General features: G+C 37.9%; 1 protein-coding gene across 1 annotated transcript in view; it reads left to right on the top strand.

Annotated features, from left to right (window-relative positions):
• Nucleotides 1-22,540, top strand: part of LOC144975653 (ras-related protein Rab-7L1-like) — a 41,647-nt gene that overhangs the window by 10,565 nt on the left and 8,542 nt on the right. The window contains exon 3 of the mRNA XM_078919840.1: nucleotides 425-521. Within this exon, the coding sequence (XP_078775966.1) occupies nucleotides 425-521 (97 nt within the window). The remainder of the gene's footprint in view (nucleotides 1-424; nucleotides 522-22,540) is intronic.

The following is a 22,540-nucleotide window of genomic DNA, read 5'->3' as shown; positions in this document are numbered from 1 at the left end:
TGGCTCATTTAACACGTGTAACTTCTCCACACTACTTACTGTTGTTTATTTTAGATCACCATGACCACTATTTAATGCCTATGTGCGCCTATGTGGTCTAGTGGTATGACACTCGCTTTCGGATCGGAAGGTCCAGGGTTCGAGCCTCGCTCGACGCATAGTTGAGTCCTTGGAAAAGACTCATTATTCACATTTTCTCACCGTACTCAGGTGTAAAATGAGTACCTGGCCGTTAACAGCGTTGTCTTTGTCCGAAAAATTGTATTATCGCCTAACAGGCGGCATGTCCCGTCCTACATGTTAAATGTTGCTGTTGACCTGGGACCCCTTGTAAAGCGCTTTGAGCACATTTAGTGGATATTGCGCTATATAAAAGCTCAATTTAATATAAAAGCTCAATTTTGTAACTATCATGTCACCACAGGTTATTGTCATTGGCGATTCTATGGTGGGCAAGACATCTTTCATCCAACGATATGTGAATAAAACATTCAGACCAGAATACAAGACTACCATTGGAGGTAAGATCATCGTCACTAATACAGCGGTCTCCGTCTAATAGAATGCTTCTCAAAGGAGAACAAAAAGTGGCCTTTTAAGCGGATATCATTGAAGACGGGGAAAACGATTTTTTAAAAGGCAGGGCGGGAGGCATTGTGAGCAATCTAAAATGGTTATTAGGAAACGTGAATAATATGTGTTTATCATAGCCTGAATAATCCCAAAAATATGAGACGGTGGAGAAGAAAAAAGTCACAATGAAAAAGCGTCATTTAATCGGATGTCAGAGTGGTGGAATTATTTAACAATTTACGTTAAGAAAACGTAAATATAGTAATCTGGTGCCGTAAATGTCTAGGAGCCGAAGATAATATAACCTTGATGTTAGATGTGTTAAACATATAGAAACATATTATTCATGTACTATGGTTAAGTTTGTGGTCTATCTCAAAATAATTGTCACCAGACTTTACAAATCTAGCTGCCGAATCGCTTAGAGAGAGAGAGAGAGAGAGAGAGAGAGAGAGAGAGAGAGAGAGAGAGAGAGAGAGAGAGAGAGAGAGAGAGAGAGAGAGAGAGAGAGAGATATGATTGATTTCAATTTTTTTTTAAACTGATATCGCATCTCTTGCTTTCTTGGAAAAGTACAAGTTGTACTAGATAGCCGACAATGATATATAGTGTCATGCCTTTGCATCTTGTGCATCTGTTGCTGGCCTGCACCATAACACCATTTCATGTCACAATGTTAATAATATATATATATATATATATATATATATATATATATATATATATATATATATATATATATATATATATATATATATATTATATACGTTTTTTTTTTTTTTTTTTGTTGTTTTTTTTTTTATGGTTGTTGTTGTTCAGGAAACCGCAATCACTCTTCCCAGTTAACTCTCAAACGTTCCACTGTTTTGAGCAAAAATTGTGAATGGAGGGGGTGCAGGTACATTAGGATACCATGAACTCACTCACTGTGCGCTAATGCTGGCATGTTATATATCAATTTGCTCGTCAGATGTTTTAGTTTCACATTCTTAAAGTTTTTTATAATTTCTAGGCACTTTCCTGGACACAAATATGATTTATGTGTCAAGGTAGGGTCTCAAATTTTCAAGTAAAAACTGCATTTTCTGCAAATGCCAAGAAGGAAAAAAATAACTGTTCAAAATTATGATCAAAACAAGTTTATTTTCTAAAAATACATCATGTCTTACAACTTTTATGCAAAACTCAAGTATGTAATGCATAAATTGAGCATCTGGTGGGGTCTCAAATGTATCCACACATTTACTCAAACAAGGGGCATAATCCAATAATTTTTACATGTTCACAAAAATGTCTCTAAATTGCTTATGTTAGCATTTCTTTGGCATATTTTGGATATCTCTTGGTTAACAGACCTAAACACATGATACAAGAAGAAATTTCAACATTGTGAAAAGGTTTTGGGGTAATAAATCCATTACAAAAGTAAAATTATATAATTATTTTAAAATTCACTTGTGTGTCACTTGTTTAGTGCAAAGACTGAACTATACACACCAAAAAAATACACAAGTTCCTTCTTACTGATACAATTGATAATACATGGATAAATATAATAAAGGACTTCAGTATACATATATATTTATTTATATATGTAAATGTATTCGCAGAGAGCGAATAGTATTTTTTTTCCGCAAAGAGCGAAAACGAATGATTATTCGCAGAGTGCGAAAATATTTTTATTTCACAGTAACAGTACCTTAACAAAATAAAATAAAAATATACAGACAATTTAACATTTAAAAAACAAAGAGCATTTTAAAATACAATAATAAATCAAATAATTTACTCAAGAACTGTATGATACCACAACATACATTTTCTATCCGGCTGTAAACAAAACCATTCTTTACAATATAAACACCTATGTCTAGTTTTCTGTACTTTCCCCCTATCTAAGCATAACCTACAATCACCCCTTGAATTTGAAGAAGCATCTGGTAAAATTGGATGGATTAACTTAATTTCTTCATCTATATCATTATTATCACTATTCCTGCTATTTGCTTTAGATTTACTTTTACATTTACAATTACAATTTGTATTTAAAGCAAGTGGTGGACCCTCTAGATCATCTATCCCGCCTAACTGCCTGGCTAACTCCAGAGTAAAATCTAACTGATTATACTGTTTTGGTCTCTGTAATTCTTCAATATCACTATGCCTAGCTCTATATTCTTTGAACAGAATATAACTATTAACCCTAGCAATGTCAATAAAATGAAAAAATAAACTTTTCCACCACTTGTGTGTTTTTCTAAGACTATTATATTTCCCAATAAGTTGATCAGACAAATCTACCCCATTCATATTCTTATTGTAATCTTTAACTAATTCAGGCTGTGCAACATCTAATTTTCTGAAAACCCCATTATCTTTACTCCTACGTTGTACTACTGCCTCCTTATTTGCATCATGTATTGTAGATATAAATGAAACTGTCTTATTATCTTTCCACTGTAAAGCTAAAATATCACCATCCCTATGCCATCTAAACTCCCCCCTCTTAACCCTCTTTTCCCATTCTCTAACGTTCTTTAGACTTACTGGAAATCCTTTTCTATTAACTATTATTGTCCCACAAGCTCTCACATTCTTCACAACCAAATCTTTAAAAAGTTGGACACTAGTATAAAAATTATCCACATATAAATGATATCCTTGATTGAACAAGCCAACAAGCAACTGCATAACCACATTATAAGCTAAACCATTTGTTGTATTACCCCCTACCTTACCCAAATAAACATCAAAATTATGTGTATACCCTGTCTTTGAATCTGCTAAAACCCACAATTTCATTCCCCACTTTGTTGGCTTGTCCTTCATATACATTCTAAAGCTATACCTTCCCTTATTTTTAACCATCCTCTCATCTATTGAAATATTCTGATAAGGTTGAAACAATTTCATACATTTTCTACGAATATAATCCATCATAAATCTAGCTTTACATAATTTATCATCTCTATTTTCTGTTCTAAAATTACTTATTTTTAAAAAACTCTAAGACATTTATAACGCCAAATTGACAAAAACCAACGCGCCCACAAACCATTCAACAATGTCTCCACACACCAATATAAAGTAACACGCTCCACTTTCACACAACTCATGTACATCAACAAACCAATAAATCTATACATTTCATCCACATTCACAGGTTCATCCTTCCACCTCTTATACAACGTCGGTTTCGAATCCGCACACATACTCGCATAATCATTCGTCCACTCACAAAACAAAGACAACAGTTCTTGAGTAAAAAACAAACGAAAAAAATCTAAAGGCGTTAAAAATTTTCGGTGATCTAAGCGAGTCACCGTATCAGGCAGGCGTGGACCAGGGACTCGCTCAGGGAGAAAAGGTGGCACTTTGTTCTCGGGACCACCATCCACACATAGTTTCTTCGGCTGTGATGGGCCAGGGATTTCATCATGATCCGAACGCCTGAAGAAAATAATAATAACAAGAATTAAAATAAAAAGAAGTACTTTGAAAACAAAGGAAATGAAAAATAATTCTGAAAGGAGAAAGCAATTAATTACACATATAAATATAAAATATCAAAATATTTTATCACTCTCCCTTTTTTACATCACACACTAGTTCTGGAATAATATTTCTTGACACAGAGTTGAGTAGAGTAAAAATACTATAAATAATCTTCCTGTAGACCCAAAACTGAATATATAACATAATATCAACAATAATACATCAGAAAACACAAAACAGTCAATATGAATATAAATGCTCTATAAGCACAACTAAATATCAGGTCAGTTCTCACCTTTTTCTTTGACAAGCAGAACTAGTTGTGGCAGTGGCAGTGTCAGTATCATCAGTAGGAGTAGGGACTTGTGCATGTCTCCCAGTTTCATTCCCACAGTCCTCACACGGAATCCGAATCTCGCTAGAAGAAAGAAAAAAGAACAATATTTTATTATACAAGCTGTCGACACATCAAATCAAGACATACAAATCATTTCTATATCTCATTCAAGTGGCCGAACTAACCGTCTTCTGACCTCCATGTTTGTTTACATTTTCAACACACAACACTTCACTCGTCCTAGTCAAACTCAAGCACGTCATAAATACAATTATAAACCAAAAAAAAAATACTTTTTGTACTATATTAATGAAATAGATAATAAAGTTGAATAAAATATACATATCATGGGCATTATGCGATCGTTTGATGTTACTTTGAGAAGATTTCTGAAAAATACTTACTCGTCGTTCTCACTGTCAGATCCCATATTTGGCGAGTACGGCAGGTCGAATTCTTGAGACCATTCAGACTCAATTTCATCATCATCCTCGTCATCACTTACATCCACGTTGAAGAGGATGTCATAAATTTCAGACTCTTTGAGATTTGCCATGGTGCAAAAAGTTTAAATAATATAAATTTGATAAATTGTGAGTTGGAGTTGTAGAAAGATTTCCCGAAACAAAATGGCGGATCGAAGGTAACGGATGGAGTCGTTAGCAACCTAGCTTTCGTATCTCTCGTTATTTCGTAACATTTTTTTACATTTTTAACATAATTGTGATGAATTATTGAATGAAAATCATTATTTTATAATTAAATAATAGTTTCAACACATAATCTGGCGATTTTTTACCGCAAAATGGGATTATGAAAAAGGGGGCGTTGTCACGATCACCGGTGATCGTGGTTTCTATTTGTGGAACGTTTGAGAGTTAAAGTTGATTGTCATATTAATTGTCATATTATGACTTGTCTCAATCAGCTATCATGTTTGGGTGACTCAGACGCTGAAATAAGGATTTAGATTCTAATCCAATTCCTAAATGACAAATTTATGTTAGGCTAGCACTATTCAGTATCTGATACTGAATAGTGGTTTTGCACTATTCAGTATCAGATACTGAATAGCGGTTTTCCACTATTCAGTATCTGACACTGAATAGTGGTTTTGCACTATAATACGGTGTTGTTGTTTTTTTCCGAAACCTGACAAAGAGGGCAGCTGTGGGAGTGAATCTGGGACTCAGAGGAGTGTACACCTGTGGGGAGTGAACCTGGGACTGGGTTTCGGCGGGTTTCGTAATAAAAAGCAATTACTTTTTTACGAAACCCGACGACACCTGGCAATATCCGACAAAGTTATGGGAGTTAGGCAGCAGCGTGTGTGTGTGTGTGTGTGTGTGTGTGTGTGTGTGTGTGTGAGTGTGTAAGGGAGGGGGGGGGGAGGAAGGGATGAACCTGAGAACCAGGGAAGTGTACACCAGTGGGGAGTGAACCTGGGATTCTGGGTTTTGTAAAACATCAGTAACAAAATGGGGGGGGGGGGGGGGGGTTACTTTTTTACGAAACCCGACAATATGCGGCAAACTTGTGGAAAGTAGGCAAAGCGTGGGACTGAACCTGAGACAGTGAAGTGTAGACCAGTGGGAGTGAACCTGAGACTATGGTTTTCGGCGGGCTTCAGATAATTTCATATAAAAGCAATTACATTTTTATGAAACCCGACGAAACCTGGCAATATCCGAGAAAGTTATGGGTAGTAGGCAACAGTGGGGAGTGAACCTGAGATTCGGGGAAGTGTACACTAGTGGGGAGTGAACCTGGGACTCTAGGTTTTGTAAAACAGCAGTAACAAAATGGGGGGGGGGGGGGGGTTACTTTTTTACGAAACCCGACAATATGCGGCAAACTTGTGGAAAGTAGGCAAAGCGTGGGACTGAACCAGAGACAGTGAAGTGTACACCAGTGGGGAGTGAACCTGAGACTATGGTTTTCGGCGGGCTTCAGATAATTTCATATAAAAGCAATTACATTTTTATGAAACCCGACGAAACCTGGCAATATCCGAGAAAGTTATGGGTAGTAGGCAACAGTGGGGAGTGAACCTGAGATTCGAGGAAGTGTACACTAGTGGGGAGTGAACCTGGGACTGGTTTTCGGTGAGTTTTGGAGGAGAAAAAAAAGCAATTACTTTTTGTTTACGAAATGCGCCAAATCCCAACAAAATGGGGCAAAGTTATGGAAAGTAGGCAAATAATGGGGAGTGAACGTGAGACTAAGGGAAGTGTACACCAATGGGGAGTGAACCTGAGACTATGGTTTTCTGCGGGTTTCAGCGAGTTTCACATAAAAGCAATTACTTTTTTACCAAACCCGACAAAACCTGGCAATATCCGACAAAGTTATTGAAGTAGGCAACAGTGGGGAGTGAACCTGAGATTCATAGAAGTATACACTAGTGGGGAGTGATCCTGAGACTCTGGTTTTCAGCGGGTTTCAGCGAGTTTCATATAAAAGCAATTGCTTTTTTTACGAAACCCGGCAATATCCGACACAGTTGTGGGAAGTAGGCAACAGTGGGGAGTGAACCTGAGCTAAGGGAAGTGTACACCAGTGGGGAGTGAACCTGAGACTCTGGTTTTCGGCGGGTTTCAGCAAGTTGCACATAAAAGGAATTAACTTTTTACGAAACCTGACAAACCTGGCAATATCCGACAAAGTTATTGAAGTAGGCAACAGTGGGGGGTGATCCTGTGATTCAGGGAAGTGTACACTTGTGGGGAGTGAACCTGGGACTCTGGATTTTGTAAAAAAGCAAGACCAAGGGAGGAGGGGAATTACTTTTTATCGGAACCGCCAAAACCCGACAAAGTTATGGGAAGCAGGCAGCAGTGGGGAGTGAATCTGGGATTCGGACACCAATGAGGATTGAACCTGGGACTGCGAGAGGTTCATACCAGTGGACAGTGAGCTCAGAATGTACTTTTCTTTTAAAACCTACCGATATTGTCAAAAGTTATGGGAAGTGGGCACCATTGGGCAATGAACCGGGACTCAGGGAAGTGCACACCGGTTGGGAGTGAACCTGGGACTGTGAGAAGAGGTTAACAGTAGAAATGAACCTGGGACTATGGAAGATGGATACCAGTGGGAAATGAAGCCGGACTATGGGAGGTGGGTACCAGACGAGAATGAAGCAATTACATTTTTACGAAACCCGCCAAAAGCTGTCGAAAAACCATAGACTTAGGTTTACTCCCCAATAGTGTACACTTCCCTGAGTCTCGGGTTCACTCCCCCACTGTTGCCTACTTTCTTTCCATAACTTTGTCGGATATTGTCGGGTTTCGTAAAAAAAAGTAATTGCTTTTTTTTACGAAACTCAGTCCCAGGTTCACTCCCACTGTTGCCTACTTCCTGGCGTGTTTCGTAAAAAAAGAATCTCCTCTAAAAATACCACGTGGATTCAGTAAACAGATGTCAATTGTAGTCTAATATTCAGTATCTATTTAAATTATTATTATTATTATTATTATTATTATTATTATTATTATTATTATTATTATTATTATTATTATTATTATTATTTTTATCATTATTATTATTATTATTATTATTATTATTATCATTATTATTATTATTGTTATTATTATTATTATTATTATTATTATTATTATTATTATTATTATTATTATTATTATTATTATCACGTAAATTTTAATATAATACGGCAATTAATTCACGGAAGTACATCGCTCAATTAAAAATGGCAGAAAGTCTGGCCACATATTTATAATGAATCGGGTTTGTCTTAGATGACCAAACAAACAAACAAACAAACAAACAACAACAACAACAACAACAACAACAACAACAACAACAACAACAACAACAACAACAACAACAACAACAAATGAGACAAACAAAAAAAAAAGCAAGATTTTAAAAAGTAATAAACAAGAGAAGAGCACATCAATGAAAAATAACAACGAGATTATAACACATAAAAGATATTCGTAATAAATCGATAACTGATTAAATTACTCCAACTACTGGATTAAAAAAAAATAATAATCATAATAATAATGATGATGATGACGATTACAACAATAATAATAATAATAATAATAATAATAATAATAATAATAATAATAATAATAATAATAATAATAATAATAATAATAATAATAATGATAATAATAATAATAATAATAATAATAATAATAATAATAATAATAATAATAATAATAATAATAATAATAATAATATATAATAAAAGAACAATAGTATAATATCAACATTAAAGCATATTACAAGCAAATAAAATTATTAAAACAAAAGTTTAAAAAATATCAATAGACAGAAGGAATTTTTAAAATATTGGGGAAAAAAAAAAAAAGTTATCTCAGCCGGGATTTGAACTCTCGAACCTTAAGCTCAGAGTAAAACAGCTTATATCCACCAAGCCATGGTATCACTTAACATTTAGTGACATTTAATCATGTCTATTTAGACATTTAAAAAAGTATTTGAATGCCACTCTTACTTTGATATTTTGAACTAGATATGTTAATTGCACAATAGCAGAAATTTAAAAATTACGATCAAAATATTTTTACAACTTTGAATCGGGCTGTCAGTTACTGCACGTGTTCAATCTGGAAGGAGGTCAGCAGTTTATTTACATTCAACCGAGATTGTCGCACTTTTCACTCTCTCTATAGAAAAGAGTTCCTTGTGGATACTGAATAGTGGAAAAGCACTATTCAGTATCTGATACTGAATGGATAGATAAACGATACTTACCAAAGTTGAAGTTTGTCTGTTATTCTACAACACTGGTCGATTGTGAATTCATTTGAGTGATGAACCATCCATTTACCGATCACACTTTAAATTTTGAGCGGGCTACTATATGAGCCCAGATACTACCCAACTCTAACATAAACTGCTCATGGATTGTATGAAGATAATATAAATCTATCAACAGAACTAGAGGGGAGGGTATATTATGATAATTATGGTAAGGGAGGGCAAATGAATTCACAATCGACCAGTGTTGTAGAATAACAGACAAACTTCAACTTTGGTAAGTATCGTTTATCTATCCATTCTACAACACAATTGGTCGAATTGTGAATTCATATGAGACTTCAAAGTCATATAGTAGCACGCGATGTAAAACGATAAAAAGCCACAAAATATTATCGCTTCAAGACTAACTAAATGAATCGTAAAATATAATGAAATATCCGCTACATTATTAGTCCAAATCAACGAATCCATTATAGTTAATGCATACCACCCTGCGTGACAATAGGGTAAGGTCTGTTGTACGAAGAGAGTAATTGATAACCAGAGTTACACATGCATGCACCCTACAGAAACACCTAAACTGTAGCTTCCGTAAAATAGCCTGACTCTACCAAATATTTCAGTCAAAAGTGAAGGCCATGGTCATACCACCAAAAGTGAACAAATCGTTGATTTTATACAACAGTTCAACCAACAGGGTAGTATTTATGTTCCCTGGCCACTCCTAACAACAAAACACCAGTCGACGCAATTGTCTTAAATGACGTCAAAATTACATGGGAGTCGGGACTATAATAATCATTCCAGTAACACCACAAGCTAATAATATAAGTCAAACATTAGCACGTAGCAGCGATGATGGCACGTAGACAACAAGCAAGTCCTCGGGCTGGGATCAGAACCTCCATAACATAGAGGCGACAGTTTATAACTCATAAGGCCTCTGGATCCATCCCTAAGGCCATTAACTCGCTCAACCCTAAAACTGACTATATCCGTAGTTTAACAGGGTTACTTTTGCCCATGCCTATTTATTACGTATTATATGCGACAAATTATAGGCGTAGTATCAAAGCTAATGTTTTTAGTTTTACATGTTAATGGTGGTTGAACGAAAATGTCTATGTATATGCTCATTTTTAATATATCCAATTTTGAAAAGTAGCAAAAAATTCTAGGATTGAGTGAGTTAAAACACCCGCTAATCCTGCCTTGATTAGGCATAAATACTAGAATATGCATCAATCAAGCCCGAATCAACAAAGCCCACCTAAATACAATCGAACAAGTACAAAGAAAATCTTCGTGAATGTCACCAACTGGAACTCAAACCAGGAAGAATCATCCCCATACTAGGCTAAAGTAAGTGACTCACATTACAGAATAAGAGATTAACTCCTACCAGCGTTCACACCAGAAACCAACATCGGACACGCCCGAAACCTGAAGTTCTGACAAACCGACCAGTCCCATCAGTCATAACAGGCATGCCTGCCCAAGCCGAAAGACAATTGCCTAATCGGACATGTTCACCAATTAAAATGTTTAAGATACTACATTAGTTTCTCCTTTCACCTTCATAAACATCCATCTGTCTTCACTCCTTGTCAATAAGATGTGACTCAGACAGCCTCATCCTCCTCATCCTCTTCACCATCACCATCGCTATTATCATCATCCTCATCATCATCTCATCATCATTCCTCACACGTCCCTAATCCTCATCGTCACCAGTTTCCCCCTGGTGCAGCTTTGTAACCAAATATACAAAGACCTCCATGGAACAATCTGACAAATTCTGCTCCGGCCCACTTAAATAATAAAATGAACTAAATATACCGATATCCGTGCCACATCATGTGTATATTACACTATGCTGGAAACTAAGACTGCCGCAAATCGTGGGTCGATGAGCCTATTGCATTTAAACGGGAATCAAGACCCATGTTGTATGTATGCATTAAAAAATTATACACAAAATAGTTGCTAAAAATCCCAAACAATTTCAATCGAAACAAGGGAAAATATACTGTAGGTCATTGTATATTAACAACACTGATAAAAACCTAAGTATAAAAGTTAGTGCATCAGCCTCACAACCATAAGTCGTTACCCATAGTCTCCAATCAATAAAGATCTAGAATCTAATACTAATATCATCAGAAATTCTTTCCAGAGATGGCAAACCTGTTGAAAACCAGCTCCCCCTTTATCCAGCGCAAATGTCTGATCGAAGGACTCCCTACTAAGTATGAAAATGTTAAACCACCTAGGCTAATGGTCCAAGTAACATAAAATGTTGTCAAATCAACCAATACAGAGTGTTAAGTAATGCCACTCTGAGTGAATACACCACGGCTCTTATTAAAGAGCGCCTGTCTAACGCCATATGTAAGGAGATGTCTATAAAATATCTAGTTTAAAAAGATGTGAACAAAAAATCCAACCAGGTCTATTAAGGATATGTATAATCCAAAATCAAGAGGTAAACCACCCCTACACAACAGATATCCCTGACACCCAGTATGCAAAGTTAGGTAATCCAGCAGAGATATATGACTAAGCGCATACTATCCCTGGCCCCGGGCAAAGCTGAGAAGCCATTCACAAAAAAACCCAAAAGTTATCAGGGTCATCAAGGCACTTTGACCCTAGCAAATAACTGCCCACCTTACAAAGTCTAAAAATCAGGCAAACAGTGATAGTTGACTGAGTGCATACTATCCCTGGTCCGGAACAGAGGCTGACTAACAGTCAAAGCCCCGTCCCATACTACTATCCCTGTTCCGGAACTGAGGCTGACTAACAGTCAAATCCCCGTCCCATACTATCCCTGGTCCGGAACCGAGGCTGACAAACAGTCAAAGCCCCGTCCCATACTATCCCTGGTCCGGAACCGAGGCTGACTAGCAGTCAAAGCCCCGTCCCATACTATCCCTGGTCCGGAACCGAGGCTGACAAACAGTCAAAGCCCCGTCCCATACTATCCCTGGTCCGGAACAGAGGCCGACTAACAGTCAAAGCCCCGACCGAATAAAAATCAGACGTAAATAGATCGTTTGATACAAACAATCTGGCTGATGAGGCCTAGACAAAGCACCTGACATCTATGGTCAGAGTAGTCTAAAGTATAACGGCAGAAAACCGTGCCGGTGACAGGTGACTTAGTGCACACTACCCCCGGGCCAGGACAAAAGATTAAGCACCTAGAGTCCCGTAGGTCATTAGAGACGTAATGACAGTAAAAAAGGATGATCAATCCTGGACATATAAGCTATGTCCGGAACCTCACAAGAGGGTTCCCTGGCATTGACAAACTTTACCTATGCCTGCTCCAAACGCAAATACCACGAGCGAAGCAGCATAGATCTACCTGAAAAATAAAAAAAAAAAATAACTATAGTATGACCCAAGCATTTGAGACACAAAACCGTCTCAAATGTCTAAAATATGAATGCCAAAAGAGCTAAAAAAAAAAACGGCAGAAAACCGTACCATGGATAGATGACTTGCTTTGTCAATACTATCTCCGGTCCAGGGCCAAAGGCTTAGGCAGCCAGAGTCTGGAAATGATGTGGGTCATACATAAAGATTGCTTGATACAAACAATCTGGCTGATGAGGCCTAGACAGAGCCTCAGACATCTAATGTCTGGGTTGTCTAACGTATAACGGCAGAAAACCGTGCCGGTGACAGGTGACTTAGTGCACACTACCCCCGGGCCAGGACAAAAGATTAAGCACCTAGAGTCCCGTAGGTCATTAGAGTCGTAATGACAGTGAAAAAGGATGATCAATCCTGGACATAATATAAGGTATGTTCGGAACCTCACAAGAGGGTTCCTTAGCATTGCTATTTGTACCAATGACTATTCCAAACGCCAAAAACACGAGTGGAAATCTCATAGGTATCCCTATCCAAACCCAACAATCCCTATGCAGTGAGTAAATATCCAACAATTATAATATGTGCTATCTCACATGATGAAAAATTGAAATAAATGTTCTCTCACCTGTATGCTCCAGGCTAGTGCGGGGCTGTCCTTGGCAAGCTTAAGGACCACGGTCCTACGGTCCTTGGGAAATGAAGACCGCAAGGACCGGTCCTAGGACCGGTCCTTTTCGACATTGAACATTCCTGAGAGACTGTTGGAAATTCGAACCGGTTTGACCTTTGAGACCATGGGATCGTTCATTCTTGAACCGTTAAAGACCGCTACACGATGAAAACCGTGGTCTACAGGAGTAAAACACACGGAGTAGTCACACTCATTTCAAATTGTAACCCAATTAGAGAAGAGGGGTGATGCCTTCTTTATTTGCTCACCGTACTTCATTGTTACTTCGATAATTTAATAAAATTTGAAATTTATCCCCATTAACGGAGATAATGGCATCGCCCAAGGCGTTGATCGAGTTGTTCGTGGCGTTGATACACACATGCAACTCCTACCCCCCCCCCCCCCCCCACACACACACACATTAGAGGGCAGCGAGCATTGAAGAGTAAGAGAGAGACGTGAAGTTATAATAAGAGGGGGTGGATGAGGTAATAAGAGGGGTCGATGGTGACTTTTCGCCAGATCTAACAAACTCAGCTACCCATTCATTGCTGAGTAGACAGGGATTCAGAAAAAAATCGACTGCACCCGGGATCGATCTCTGGCCCTTTGCGTATAAAGAGAGTGCTCTATCAACTGAGCTATCGGGGTCCCCAAATATTCTATTGGACTTTTTTAAAATTCAGACGTTATAACTGGTTTTTTGGAAGGAAGAAACTAATGAAACTCATATTATTTGATTAGTAAAAACACCAACGAAATTTTAATATTATTGTATTATTTTAAATGACAACACTGCGATAGAAAGGAGTGGTGACAAGAGATGGACAAAAGAAAACAAAAAATCGGATTTGCTACTTGCTAGGTTCGACACACACACACACACACACACACACACACACACACACATCTTTAGTAGTCACATACATTTCAAACAATAACCCATTAGAGAAGAGGGGTCATGCCTTCACCATAGATCATTGTCATTGCGATCATTATGGTGTAGTACATTTTGAAATTTACCCCGTATAATGGAATCGTCCAAGGCGTGCGCCTCCTGTTTCCCCCATCTCACACACGAAAGGGCGGTTTGCGGAGTGGAGGTTGGTGGTCGTCTGCCTGTATGGTCGTCTGTGTCGTTTAGTGTATGGCAAAGGGGGGTGGGTGCGATTAATTAAGTGGGATGGGTGGTGATTGGTGGAAGATAGGCAACCGAAGCAACGAATCGCTGGGGCAGGGTTGCCAGTTTGGCATTTTAAATGCCAGATTCCAAAAATCTGGCATTTTTGAAAACCGTTTGGCATTAGAAAAATCATTTGGCATTTGGCATTTTCATTTGGCATTTTCTTTTCTTGTATATTATACTTCAAATGACACCTTTTCTTAATTATTTCTAAACGCGTAAAAACAAACATCTTCACATTTCTTTTTCATTCTTAAAATCCAACCGTGGTGTAGTGGTTTAGCACTCCACTTAGTAGTCAGTAGGTAAATAATTACCCCAACAGGAAATTTAGTATAATTCAAAAAAAAACAAAAAAATAAAAATAAAAGAAAAAGAAAAGAAAACACGCAAGCCACCAGGATATGATAGTAAATTGTCTATCAAAAGTGAGTAGTTTCTTAGTGGGGTGGGAGTCAACAGACTTGCATCTTTTGAGTATTTGGCATTTTTGAGTCTTCCCCTGGCATTTTATTGAAAAATAATCTGCAACCCTGCGCTGGGGAAGTAGTAGGCTATGCGCGAGACCGTAGGACCGTGGTCCTTGCAGGACCGCCCCGCACAGTTGAAAGGTGATAAAAGTGAGGACCGCCGCCGATCTTCCCCTATGGGACCGGTCTTCGGTTCACAGCTAAAAGACCGTCGGACCGCGGTCTAGACCGGTCTTCAGCGCGGCACTACTCCAGACCCAAAGATTAAGCTTATGTAGTTCGTTAGAATAGTAACGACAGTAAGAAAGGATGATCGATCCTGGACATAATATAAGTTAATATAAGCTATGTCCGGAACCCCACAAAGAGGTTTCATGTCATTGACAACTTATTCCTATGCCTGCCCCTAAACACAAATAGGACGAGCGAAGCACCATAAATCTACATCAAAATAAATAAATAAAAATAACTATTGTATGACCCAAACATTTGAGACACAAAACCGTCTCAAATGTCTAAAATATGAATGCCAAAAGAGCTAAAAACGGCAGAAAACCGTACCGTTGATAGATGACATGCTTTGTCAATACTATCTCCGGTCCAGGGCCAAAGGCTTAGGCAGCCAGAGTCTGGAAATGATGTGGGTCATACATAAAGATTGCTTGATACAAACAATCTGGCTGATGAGGCCTAGACAGAGCCTCGACATCTAATGTCTGGGTTGTCTAACGTATAACGGCAGAAAACCGTGCCGGTGACAGGTGACTTAGTGCACACTACCCCCGGGCCAGGACAAAAGATTAAGCACCTAGAGTCCCGTAGGTCATTAGAGACGTAATGACAGTGAAAAAGGATAATCAATCCTGGACATATAAGCTATGTCCGGAACCTCACAAGAGGGTTCCCTGGCATTGACAAACTTTACCTATGCCTGCTCCAAACTCAAATAGTATGAGCGAAGCAGCATAGATCTACATCAGAGAGAAAAACTAACTTAATGTATGACCCACGCATATGAGAAAAAATCGTCTCAAATGTCTAACATATGAATGTCAAAAGAGCTAAAAAACGGCAGAAAACCGTACCATTGATAGATGACTTGCTTAGTCAATACTATCTCCGGTCCAGGGCCAAAGGCTTAGGCAGCCAGAGTCTGGAAATGATGTGGGTCATACATAAAGATTGCTTGATACAAACAATCTGGCTGATGAGGCCTAGACAGAGCCTCAGACATCTAATGTCTGGGTTGTCTAACGTATAACGGCAGAAAACCGTGCCGGTGACAGGTGACTTAGTGCACACTACCCCGGGCCAGGACAAAAGATTAAGCACCTAGAGTCCCGTAGGTCATTAGAGTCGTAATGACAGTGAAAAAGGATGATCAATCCTGGACATATAAGCTATGTCCGAAACCTCACAAGAGGGTTCCATAGTCTGGCGTGTTGCACCTATGACTTCTCAAACGTGAATACACGGGTGAAGACAGCCGAGGTCTAACCATCAAAAAAATATTCCTCGAGAGAAAAACAACTTTACACTGAACCCAAGACTAAATTAATCAATCCTCGGTGCTAATATAGTAATCCTATTTCATTCCTGTCCACTCGTACTAAACTGAATCTATTATCATTAGAATATGCCCATATAAAAACAGATAGATATGTGTGTGTAATGGATAAAGCAGATACAGAATGTTTGTATACATATAATACACTAGTCAATTGTTAGTACCACTAACTGTTAGATTCTCTGTCATACTACCATAACCAGTGTAAAGCTGAGAAAATTGATGATATACTAAGACCTTCTATCTCCCTCACGGTCCAATATAAACCATGCTAGCAGCTACAAAAATCATTCCCCCACTAGCATAGTAGGTATCGAGAGCAAAAAGCCTATGCTCCTCTCCTAGTACGAATACCGTAGTAATAATAAGCTCCTGATGAAAAAGGTGCAAAATCATCAGTAATATATGCCATCGTAAAAGCATCTAATGAAATATGAACAATTGACACTGTCTATGTTCCTGATAGAAAAACAAAAACAAACAAAAAACAAAAATGATATATCGTCATTATAATATGCCATCATAACAGCATATAATGAGTATTGAAAAAATGTCAGTGTCTGTATATATAAACCAGTTCCAATAAATCATTGTTGTCATATTAGTCCTATAATTAGGCATAGAGAAGACAAAATCTTGAAGTCTTCATTCCAATCCTTTGTAACAAAAAACTGTGCTAAGATATGCCCCCTGAGTGAATGGAGGTCCACCATCATGGCATAAAGAAGAAACATATATAGTCTTGTGAGGGTGTGAGATGGCTTCGTTGTTAGAAATCAACAGACGCATTGCCAAATAGACTAGAAATTCTCCAAAGTAATCCGACCCTAAGGAAATGCGATCATATTATAGACGGTCATATTTACATACAAATAAGATCTTATATATATATTTATATATATATATATATATATATATATATATATATATATATATATAGCGCAAATCCACTAAATGTGTTCAGAGCGCTTTACAAAGGGTCACTGTCCAACAGCAACATTTAAAATGTAGAACGCTACTAGATGTCAATGATATTGGTCGATATTACCAAATTCCCAGACAGCACGTTAATGGTCAAATACACATTTACACCTGAGTAGGTGAGAGAAAGCAACAAGTATATAATATAGTAAATCATTGGGAATGTGAAAAAAGAGCCTTTCCCGAGCACTCAACTATACCCCTAAGCAAGGCTGGAATCCGACACCTTCCGATCCGACCGCGAGTGTCATATCACAAGGCCACATAGCATAGCCGCACATTATAAACATTTTGTCAATATTTTTTAATCCGCGGATAATTGGTTATGAGTAGATAATCGTTACAGGTCTAGCTCACATAGCCTCCATCATAGTTTCTCACATGTCGGTAAAGAGAATAATAACTGGATAACAAGGCCCATAACTCATCCCTTCTATGTTCCTCAGCATAATCATAAAGAGCCGATAGTAACCGAATTACCCCGTTCCAAAACGAACTTAAGCCAAAACATGTGAGAACCTCATGCGACGATAGAGCTGCTAGCAAGGCCTTCGTATAGATGTCGCTGGCTGCTAGCCATAGATGTCAGAAGATATACCCCATTAAAATATAGATAACGATTAAAAAATCGCCATTCTTCCCCCGAAGCCAACGGCACATAATAACAACCAAAAATCATAATTATTATTGCCTAAGAATTATGGTTCCAAAAATAAATAGCATTAAAGGGTGTAATCTATTATACTGCAGTGCAATTGAAATAAATACACCGAAGTACTCTCAGGTTAGCCATATCGCCTCTTGTATAAACATTGCATTATTCAACATCAACTAAGCAACTCCGCGCCATAATGATCCCGCGCTGTCACAACAATAGCCAAGGCCGCTTTAACTCTAAAATTCAACCCGCCCATAGCGACAGCCACCAAATATCCATGGGCGGAGTAGTCAAGACTGTTCTCAATCAGTAAAACCTAATCGTTGTGAAGAAAATGACAGGATTTCCAGTTTCTCAGGATGTTTCCAGCTTTGATTCAAAAAATTAAAACATGTAGATATGGATCCCATATTATCCGCGGGTGAAAATTATTAACATTGTACTTTGATAAAAATCAGGAAAAAGGTTCGACTTTGATGATGAAAAGTGACTTAGATAAGGATTATTGTAAACTTTTAAAAGTACCTATTCTTATTATGAATAACTTGTAACTCCCTAATTTGTTGGTCGATTTTGTCATTCGTAGTATCAATTTTATTATAATGGAGAGATAGGAACTTCAGAGTGGAAAAATGGTTGGTAAACAACAATGTTATATTCTTTGATCAACCGACACTGTCCATTCCTGTAGAATTGTGAGTCAAGCATTTCAACGTGTTCGACTAATCACATGCTCTTTAACTGGCCGGCCGAAACAAAGACGCTACCTCCCGTCCCGGGATTACGTTATTGTTATGCAAAATATGTAACACCTTCCGCACCACCAGAGGGTAGTTGCAATACCCAACGAGCGATGGAAGCGATGACATCAAAGAGCTACTCCACCACAGCGTTTGGATGGCTTTGCGAGATCTAAAAGCTATAACCGCGAAATGTCATGTTATTCCGACTCTTAGTAATATCGAAGCGTCTCATCGTCTCATCTACTCAAAGTAAAGGGAGGGGGTGTCAATCGGATTCAATAGTCTGAAGTCACGTCCGCCCAGCAAAGAAAATTAGCACTATTTATTCTTCATTCTGGCTAGAACTCTCACCTGTCATGTGATCCGACTGTATAAAAGTAAAAAAACATGATCCGTAGGTTACTATACGTATTCTATACGAGGGAAGTGACGTCACGACTGTTACCCTCCAGACGCGACTTACCGCAACACTGGCCATGGAAGCAAATGCATCTATCCAAATTCTACTTATAGTACTCAATGATGTCCTGGCATCTATCCCATCTATCATATTAAAATTATGATATAAGCATCAAACGTATAGTAAATTAGGCACGGGTTTCGAAGGTTTCTATTCAGTGAGTAATTTATGATTAATTTTTGAGTAATTTTAACTATAAGGTAAGATACAGTGGGCAGAAAAGGCGTGTATTTTAGTTAATCACACACCATCAATACACAAATGCCACTTTTACTGACTTGACATTGAACACGCCCATATAGAATAGAAGGAGCCCCTAATTTTCACGTCTCCATCGTAGGTTACCGATAGTTTACATAGTTGAGCCTTGCGACTGTCCCAGGGGCGTGGCTATATTCCTCTACACTTACTGAGTGTATCCACAGACTACCGTCCTGTGTTATCTATGTGTCTATGTGGGGGGGGGGGGGGGGGGGTGCTAAGTACCAGATACCACTAAGGATGCACGTTGCTAATGAATATTAATTATATGGATAATTCTTCTTCAAACCCGTGACATCTGACCATGGCGTACTAAAAGAATCATTGTAGGGCTATGCATCTGACTGATTAGATCAAGCCTCATAACATTCGCTGTGTTTGGGTGTAGTCATTCCGTCTATATCCCTCGAATCAGACCGCTCCAAAACTAAACCACACCCTTAGTCCCCGATATGGCCACACCCCTCATATTATGATTATGCCCATAGTTTGATGTGACAAATTATTGAAACAAGACTAATGTGAACCTCTGATGTTCTGTCCTGACGTAACTTATGTCATTTCCCGTGGATTCAGGAACATCCCTACCAGAAAAAGACGTGTGGAAATCACGTCTAAGACGTAATCAGTTCCTTTGAACCCCCTAAAACAGGGGACTGAGGAACACTGATGATGCCGGGTTGTGCAATAATGTCCAACCGCGCCCTCATCGTATTCGTCCCCAAGTATGCTAAAATCTATTATCTAGCAGCCAAGTTCCTACAACTAAACAATCCATGAGCAAAAAACACCTAAAACATATAAATAACTAAATAGAACTCCTCAAAATCATAACAAAAATATCATATAGCAGCTACTGAATAGCTATCAATTATATATATAAAAACGTAATAAAGATAAGAAACGGCGATGCTTGTATAATCATGGAAAAGGCAGGGTGTTAAAGTTAAATGAGGCAACTTACTCTCAATCTGCAGACACAGTGATTATACAAAATTAAATCAATGTAACGAATTATTTAAAACACGATACACAATAATCCACTGAAATACACTCAAGAAATAAAACACATCATTAACTTAATAAAAAATTACAAAAAGAAGTAAAGATTCCTACAATAGCTGGGTAGTATTATAATTCTCGTCACCAATACGAGAGAGAGACCAAAAATGCGTGTGATCAGTTAGACGGAAAGATTCCAAGTGATCGGTAAATGGATGGTTCATCACTCATATGAATTCACAATTCGACCAATTGTGTTGTAGAATAATATGTTATATCATAATACGCTTCCATCATGGAAATTGTGTAATTCTTCTCATTTCAACCTTTATATCAAATCCCACGGCCTGGTTCAGATGAACTGGCGTGATGTGACACGAATTGATTTCAGGAAATTCTTTACGATTTACGTTTGTAATCATTTCTTTTGGTAACCCTGACATAAACAGATAGTATAAGCGACAGGTGTACTTATTTGCAGGTCTGATAATCCAAACTGTCATGGTCTCATTGTTGTCATGGAAATACTCTCAAACCAACAAAAAACATTGTCCATGACAACAATGTTAAAACCAACCCATAAATGTGTTTGGTTGTAAGACCTGAAAAATATAAATATGTGCACCAAAGTCACAAACGACGTGGTACAGATTTGCATTTAAGTAACCAAAGATCCCAAATCATTTATGGCCAAGTGGTTCATTACATATTTTACATTACTGACTTTTTAGATTACCCAAGATAGACAGTACAGTCACGTGACTTTCATTGTCACTTATCCAATGAATACTTGACAATTGGATTCAATGGTATGATGTCACATCCGCCCAGCAACGAGCAGCTTGGTTCTAAATAAAGAAAATCGTTACTTTTAATTCTTCTAGTTGGTTGATTGGTTGGTTGGTTAGTTGTTTGGTTGGTTAGGTGTTTGGTTGGTTAGTTGTTTGGTTGGTTGGTTGGTTGTTTTATTTTGAAGGCCAACGCATATCAACTTTTAGATGCTTTTTTTTTTACAAATTTAAATGACTTCTGTTTAAAGTTGTTCGATAAATTTAGACCACAAGTCTGATGTCAAGAGAAGTATAAAGCTTATTTTTCTTCTAATAAACGTTTCATTTCGACGAAGGAATACATCATGCACAAAGCGTAGGGGCAGCAAAGGAACGGAGAGAAAGTAGTACTATTTGTACCACACCTAGGGTGGATTTATGAGTTTCCATTTTGTATGAAAAGATGATGATATCTCATTGGCATTGGCATTGTCATAAATATTTTGAATCCTGAGATCGGTATTAGCACGCCTGATAACCTGATTTGTAATGGACCCATTATTGTTATGGATACTCTCAAACCAAATCAAAATACTGCTGACCATGACAACAATGTTTAATTGAACATATAATACTTGTGTTCGAACCTGCAAATACGTGGACATAGACTTGGACAGATGTGTACTTATGTGTAGGTCTGAAAACACCAAATGGTCTTATGGTCTTATTGTTGTCATGGAAATTACTCTCAAACCAAATCAAAATAGTGTCCATTACAACAATATGAAATCAAGCCCACAATTGTTTCGGACGTCTGACCTCCAAATATGTGCATGAAGATTAGGCTCATTTCACACGAATTCCTGAGGGATTTCTTATCATGCCACCAAATCCGTGTGTACAAAAATACTCTTAAAAGTCTGGACGCGGCTTTTGTCATTTCAAAACTATAATAGATACGAAATTGAAAAATATATCAAAACAAAGCTTGGAATATGTCCTTTCGGTTTATTATTTCAATTGTATGCATAGTCACCGTTCTCATCCACACACTTAGCCGCCATTGATGCACCAATGATTGCATCCAGCGGGCACATACCTTTCTGTAACCCAGGATCTCCAACGATATATCCATCTCTTCCCTATGAAATTCCAAGCCTTTGTGAAAAGTCTGATTGTTTTATCCGGCGATTAGCTCGATTAAGTTCATAATGTTTTT

Source organism: Berghia stephanieae, chromosome 6 (genome assembly GCF_034508935.2).
Source record: "Berghia stephanieae isolate SIO BIC M18660-M18661 chromosome 6, UCSD_Bste_1.3, whole genome shotgun sequence".
Taxonomy (NCBI): Eukaryota; Metazoa; Mollusca; class Gastropoda; order Nudibranchia; family Aeolidiidae; genus Berghia; species Berghia stephanieae.
The sequence above is the reverse complement of the archived record's forward strand: the minus strand, read 5'-3'. Positions and strand labels throughout refer to the sequence as shown.